At 42.1% G+C, this 7539-nt stretch overlaps 1 protein-coding gene across 1 annotated transcript in view; it reads left to right on the forward strand.

Annotated features, from left to right (window-relative positions):
• The window catches only part of WSB1 (WD repeat and SOCS box containing 1), a gene marked incomplete at its 5' end in the record, with an annotated part of 8040 nt that extends 3123 nt beyond the window's left edge, over positions 1-4917 (forward strand). Inside the window, 4 exons of the mRNA XM_010140041.1 lie at positions 1736-1908; positions 2291-2404; positions 3188-3295; positions 3795-4917. Coding sequence (XP_010138343.1) covers positions 1736-1908; positions 2291-2404; positions 3188-3295; positions 3795-3954 — 555 coding nt within the window. The remainder of the gene's footprint in view (positions 1-1735; positions 1909-2290; positions 2405-3187; positions 3296-3794) is intronic.
• Between the last annotated feature and the right edge of the window lie 2622 nt (positions 4918-7539).

A 7539-nucleotide genomic window follows, 5' to 3' on the forward strand; every position in this document is an offset into this window, starting at 1 on the left:
AAAAATGTTTCTACATGTTTTCCAATACAAATGGCACTTGAGTCTAAAAGATCTAGAACAAGGAACAGCATATGTGGTCTGCCCTGCTAGAAACTGAAAGCAGTGCAGGGACAGCGCACATGCCATAAGCTGCTTTTCTTGGCACTGGAGCATTAGGATAAAACAGAAGGGGAACTCGGTCTGAGAGGGGCTGTGTAGGTAGTTTAATGAAGCCTTGCAATGCTGAGCTGAAAGCCCAGCTCAGTCGTTGGACAGCACTTCACAGGGATGACTGTTCAAATGCATTGTGAACTGTTAGTGCAGATTCGATAGAGGACAGCTGAGGTCTGGGGTTCGTTTTCTCTTGCACTAGAGCAGATGTGGATGTATACGTTGCAATCTTTAGGCTGTGTGTTTTCCATAAGCTCTTGCTTTCCCTGTCCCAGGTGGTGGCAGCAATATTGGTGTGATTGAGGTTAAGCTGGCACCACTCACCCAGGAGCACAATGGTGTTAGCTGGGCAGAAAGAGTGGCATCTCTGGCTACCAGGCTGGGGGCGAACTTTACCATAGGACGAAGTAACCTTGCCTTCGACTGCAAGGTGTACTGTACGTACGCAGGTGCTGGTCGATGTCCACTTTCTGCTTTCTTTCTTTCTTTTTTTTTTTTTAATACTTTTCAAGCAGTGAAACGCACTGACTCCTAAAACTTAGTTTCCACTGTTATGGAATGTTGGGGTTTTCTTGGAGAAATTGGTCGACACGTTTATAACTGATTGTAAAATGGTTCAGTTTTAGAAAGTATGAGAGGCACTAAGGCTTTGTTTGCTTCGGTCAAACACAGACATTTATCCAAGATGTCAGTATTTACTCTGTGCAGTAAAAGCGAGTCAGGGCAAAAATCAAGGACCCAATGAGCTCTTGCAGGCATGTTTTATGCTAAAGACTTACATTTTCTATAAAATTATGCTGCAGTACATAGATTGTTCCTATTAAGTAATTCTGCACAGTCTTTATTTTGATTATATGTAATGTACAACTGCACGTAAAATCCCAGAATGCTATCATCATTTATCAATATTTATAATACAATATGCAATTAGCCTGGTAAATTGTAATGTTAATGTCTTTTTACTGTTGACTTGTTTTAAAATGCATAAATTGTTTCTAATGATGTGGTTAATCTTCCCTATTGTTTTGCCAAAGACGTAACTTTTGGCTGTGAAAATTCTTTTTGCTTGCAGTATCTGTTTCTCTTCCTAGGCTGACGTTGGTGATCCAAGCCAATTGTAAACAAGTGATCTTAAACTCAAAGGGATGCCACTGGAGTAACAATATGTTAACCTTACATTTTCTGTCTGTATATTTCTTAAAATTTTGGTAGTTACTGAAAAGAGGGGACTGTAGAGTTTAACCCTATTTATTTCTGCATATTTTAATAAAATAGTTTTGTAATACATGAATTTCAGTAAGCTACGTGGTTAAATTGTGTTGCCTTTATCTTATATTTTGGCTTATTTTGTTAATAACATTTAACAAACTTGAGTTAGAACTTGCATGTCTGCTTTAATTATTTTTAAAAAACTTGATTTTAATCTGAGTATGACACTGAGCATATTTCTTAATTGTAGTAATTCATAATGCCTGATTTTAATATAATCCTAAGTAAGACTAGCAGTTATACTTAAAAAAAAAGAGAAGTAAATGCTTCATTGCATCTCCGAGCAGAGCTATAACATTAGCTGATTTGATTGCAGGTTTTTCTCTGGGATATGGATAAATACTCCATGATTCGGAAACTTGAAGGACATCACAATGATGTTGTAGCTTGTGAGTTTTCTCCTGATGGAGCTTTACTGGCTACTGCATCTTACGATACTCGAGTCTATGTCTGGGATCCACATATTGGAGTTATTCTCATGGAATTTGGGTAAGTAAAGTGGTCAAATCTGGAAGCTTTCTCCTAGAGCGAAGATGACTACTGAAAATTTCTGGGTTTGTCTATTTAGCTGATAATTAGACTTGGGAAATATCTTAGCAGTGGCTGATGGAAGTTTTACAGTGGCAGAGCAGATTATTCTGTCAGAGAGAAGTTAAAGCACTGATACTTTAATGGATACTAATTTAAGCCCTTTCACCACAGTTGAAGTGTTCAGGACTACAAAAGATACAGTAATTCCCTCACCACTCCTGATTTTGTGGTAAAGTGTTCAATCCATTTGGTCTTCCTCAGCTTTGCTAGTTTTGGCTGAAGGAAACACCCCCGTAGTTCTACACCTTCTGCTCCTCACTAAGTGTCTCTCTGTCTCCAGGCATCTGTTTCCAGCTCCTACACCAATATTTGCCGGAGGTGCAAATGACCGATGGGTCAGATCAGTATCTTTCAGTCACGATGGACTGCACATTGCAAGCCTTGCTGATGATAAGTAAGTATGAGGAAAGGGTTGTTGGAGTCCTCATTCTTCCCATGTGACAGGAACTTTTAAATACTAAGTCAGCGCTTTTTATTTTTTTTAACGGAGAAATGACTTCTGATGGTCTTAGTAAAAGCAGATGAGTTGTCTGGTACATGTTAACGTTCATTCTGAATGTAGAAATAATTAGTTGTATAGAGCAGATGATCTTAAATGTGTAACAGCTGAAAACAGCTAAAGAGGGGTTGTAAACAGTGAAAAATGTAAATGGAGTTAATGCAGCTAAGTCTCTCGTTTAGTAGTAGATTCCAACATCAAATGAGGAGTATTCTGTGATCTCCAGTTCAACTTCTAACGCTGCAAACACCATCCTGAAGAGCTATGTTTTAGGAGCGTGAGGAACACTTTCTCAGGATGACAGCAAGAGCATTCAGCTGTCTACAGAAGGGTTTTAGTTTTTTAACTGAGACAAGTACTGTGGGGATTTCCTAGCAGATACGACACTTGAGAGATTGTCTAAATCTGTAGTTGAGGTTATTGCTTTCTGCTGTTGAAGACAATCTTTTGTTTTAATTGGCGGTTAGAATGGTTGAGGAAGCACAGGTCAATGTATACATCAGGAATGAAGAAGTTGCAGCATTTCAGGCTAAATCGGAAACACTTTACATGCATAGTTAAAATGTTTATAAAAATTCCCTGAGCTCTGCTTCACTCTAGATTCTTGTGCAGCTTCAGGAGATCCCAGGCAGAATTAACTGTCTGCTCTAACTTTCTGCTTTGTTCTTCCCTTTGCAGAATGGTGAGGTTCTGGAGAATTGATGAAGAATACCCTGTACAAGTTGCACCTCTGAACAATGGGCTCTGCTGTACTTTCTCTACTGATGGCAGTGTTCTAGCTGCAGGGCAAGTATACGCTTTATTGATCCCAAAATATTAAGGTAACAGGAAAGGTTAAAACAGTGGCTAAGTGTTCTAAAAATCTTCAGTTGTGACTTGCAACTTGATGCTCCTGACTTGGTTTTACTCCTGGTACTATTTGTTTAAACATGCCTGGAATGGCAGCAAAATCAAGAAGCTGATAAACTCATTTCTTATCTTTGAGAATAAATAAAAGACAGACCCACAGACCTGTGGATTGGAAAAAGACTGTTAGATGATCAAGGGCAGTTACTCTGTTTCGGGGGTGTAGGGTGTACTCCATGGCTGTGGGCAGATCTGCCTGGGCCTGTTGCATAGATGATCAGCAAGCTGCTAATTGTGCTGCCGTAGCTTAAAAGATGAACTGGCATCTTGTGTAAATGAACAGCTAGAACTAAGCAATGCGTGTGAGAATTTGTGCGAAGCTGAATCATTCGGGTGGGATAATTCTGGTGGGTTTTTTGGTTTTGTTTTTTGTGTGCAGGACTCAGGATGGCAGCGTGTACTTCTGGGCAACTCCAAGACAAGTCTCCAGTCTCCAACACCTCTGTCGCATGGCTATTCGAAGAGTGATGCCCACCAGCCAAGTCAAGAACTTGCCTATCCCATCAAAAGTGGTGGAGTTCCTTTGTTACCAGATTTGAATTTAAAATACAGTAAAATCTCAAACCAGCAGGTGGCCCAGCTGCTGAAACTGGCAAAACACTCAAAAGAATCCTCAAACTTTACAGCCTTTAAGCTTAAAACTCTACAGGTTTTCAAGAGCTATTTAAAGTGATAACCTAAATAATATTTTGTCAAAATGCCTGACAGGTGATTTTTTTTTAATATTTATAGAAAACATAGTAGAAGTATTCCTGGTGTTCTCAATTTTCTAAACTGTAACTGTGAAACCATGTACATACATAGACATGAGCTGCTACGTTACCAATGTACCTTTAAAAACGGCTTTTATGATTTTTAATGTGTATCATGTATATATTGCTTTGGTAGAGCCATCAGCTGCATCAGTGCTGTAAAGTGGAAGGATAGCTATTATTCTGGGACACTGCGTTAGAAAAAATATTGACTTAAGGAAGCTTAACAGCTCTGGATGTATGTACATTGTTTGGGGTTCAGGAAACTGATCCACAGATAAGAATTCGTGCTGGTTGATGTCACAAAGAGGTACAGGGTGGCTTTTTAGAGCAATGTATGGGGAAGGGAAGCGGTAAGGGAAGGGTTGGGGTATCCCTGACGTCACGCTGGGAATGGTGCCTGTGTGTCAGCTAAAGAAGGCCTTAAGTTCCATAGCAGCAAACCAGGTATGATGTTAGTATTGGGCAGCGTTAAAGAAATACTTCCTTACATTTCTAAAAATCTAACTACTGTATTATTGCCTGATACTTGGTCTGTAATGAGAGAAGTTTACAGACTCGGTTTATTATTCTTTAACCCTATAATATCTCTTCGGGGGTGATTATTGGTTAATGGCCAAAGACAAGCAAAATACTTGGTTTTGCCTTCTGTTATTTATCTGTACCTGCAGATATAAAGAATGTATGCATTGCATAAAATGCCTGATTATATATATTTTTTTGTTGAATTTTTTTATTAAAAACTTGTATAAAAGTTTCCTGATAACGCATCTGGTGACTGATTTATCAACACTACCTAGTTCTAGTGGGACTAACCATCCCTGCTGCTCTGTGTCTCTAGTCCCCGCTGTCCCGGGGCAACACTTGCTGTCAGATTCAGCAAAAGAGAAGTGATGTGGTATTTCAGTCTGTCTTCAGTGTAACTTATTTTATTTGCACATAGACAAGAAACACACCAACCAAGCGCAAGCAATCAAACTCCTCTTCTAAAAAGCTCAGCCCAGACACCCAGACCTACTTTCCAGGAATATTCCCCCGAACAGTTTCCAAACACCATAAATCAACTTTCCAGGGAGTACTACACAAAGCCAACAGGACAGACCTTCCTCAGGAACGAAGGCCCAGCTCGCAAGGCAAGAGAAAATGCACGTGTCACCGTGCTACTTAATGCCTCGCCTGTTGGGCACAGGATTTTTCATAAAAATACTGCAGCTAATTGAATTGGCTACCAGTATTGCTCTTTCAGCAAAGACGAAGCAGATGGATGCAGACAGATGTGATTTTGAAGTTTGTACTTAACAGCTCTGCCTGATGAGGGAAATAATTACTCTACAACTTTGAACAACACGCCGGGGCCATTACCACTGAGTGTACAGTCAGGACTAACCCGCGCCTCCAGACTGTTGGGAAGATGGGTGGAAGTGGTTTGTAGGCTAAAGCGTGCCTTGCTGCTGCTGCTACCATGCTGTAAACAGCCTGGCCTAGATAAAAACAGCTCATAAAAAGAGAAGGTGACCTGAGCAAAGCAGCACCTTCGTGGTGTTGGTGTGCTGCTGAGCAGACCTGGATCAGATCTGTGCACAGCCATCTAGAAGCATATTCTGCATGGCAAGTAGCTCTGTGGCGAGTTACTGTCTATAAACCCTTTTGCAGTCCTCTGCTGAGGCGTGCTCTGGGTATCAAAGTCAAGCATGGTGACAGGACCCTCGTCAAGGGAGCAGAGCTAGTCCTGTGCCATGCTGCTTGCGCAGCTCGGCAGGGCAGGCAACAAGGATCATCGACAGGGAAAAGGGATGTTGCACCAGCTTGCAAAATTTCCTGCAAGGGAAGACAGAAAGACATAAGTAATTGAGAATTACTGGGCCAGAAGCTCTTGCTAAGAGGGAAGTGTGCTAACACTAAAGCAATAGACAGAAGTATCAAAATAGGCAGGGGGAAAGAGGAAACGTCTCCTTTACTGAGGAGGAGTTTGGTCATTTACTCTCTGGCTGGGCACTGGTATTGGAAAGGTTGTGTGGGTTTGGGGGTTTATAATGCAGCAGTGCAGAGCAGATGTTTCTGTTGGGGCAGGATGTTGTACTACATCGAGTGTTTACTGATCTGCTCTGTTCCTCCATGCCTGAGCACAGTAAAGCCTCAGTATCGCCATGATTCTTGGCTCTTTTTTAGGACACGTATGCCTCAAGCTTCAGGTTGGCAGACTCGGGTGTCCCCAAGCTGATGGAAAGGCCCAGATGCGTTCCCAAATGCCAGTTTGGCTCACATGTGCATGTTTACACTGCAGAAGCACATCCGAAGCACAGGCAAGAAGGATGACCCCACACCCCTGGGCACCACACAGAGTTGTAAGAAAATTAAGAAAAGGTAATCAGGAGTCCAACATGATCCAGAATAAATTTCCTTTCATAAATGCTGCCAACTTTGAGAGATTCAAGACTGAGATTTTAAGACATGGTTTGTGTTACCAGAGAGATGCTTACAAAGCTCTCTCCACAGGCTCGCAAGAGGTGCAAGCGTGTGAGGTGAAGCCGTGCTTGCTTTAGCACCTCTATGCGCTGAGCTGCAGCTAGGCTTGCCAAGTGCCTGGTTCTGCAGACCACAGTGCCAGTCCTGGAATTAGCAAGCATGACTTAAATTTAGAGCCTTTCAGAAGAGACTTATTGAAGGGTCCCCTCAGGTTGTGTTCTCTAAAAGCTGTCATTTATGGAAGCGGAGGAAGAAAACACCATGCCTGCCTCCTCCCCTTCAACTCAACACTGCGTCCCAGCTCTTCCAAAAGGAAACCTCCTCCACACATTCCCAGCCTGCTTCCAGCTCTGCCTGCATCAGTTATTGTTTGTTCTAACCTTTTTCCCAGGACATAGATGACAATTTTAGACTAAGTGCACAAGCTTATCTCATTAGTGAGAGTATTTATAATAATTTAAAATGTTTACAAGCCTCTGCCTGCTGGGGGGGGTGGGGGGGTGGGAACCACAAGGTGAGGCTCACAACTGCTTCATCCCCAACAGCCTCCAGGAGTTTCCAGTTCTGACCATTGTACAAATCAGAGCCCATCGATAAGGTCTGGCATGCAGTTTCTCCCAGAGATACAGAAATACCTTCCCAAAGCACAGTTCCTCCTCTGTACACAACCAGGGAGAGGGACACAGCCTCCCGAGATGCTTAGCTGGGCTTTAACCGCTTGATCAGTTAAGCTTGATCAGGTATGCCTGAGTGTTGGAGATGTTTATGTCTGCATTTGGCAGCTGTGGGAAGGAGGAGTGCCCCGAGGATTTTTCTGGACTATCACCATATGACCAACTCAAGATATTCCTGAGGCTCGTGCTAGTGATGCAGGGAAGACACAGCTCATTAGCTGGGACTAAGAGA

The sequence above is a fragment of the Buceros rhinoceros genome, unplaced genomic scaffold (genome assembly GCF_000710305.1).
Source record: "Buceros rhinoceros silvestris isolate BGI_N320 unplaced genomic scaffold, ASM71030v1 scaffold407, whole genome shotgun sequence".
In the NCBI taxonomy this organism is placed as follows: Eukaryota; Metazoa; Chordata; class Aves; order Bucerotiformes; family Bucerotidae; genus Buceros; species Buceros rhinoceros.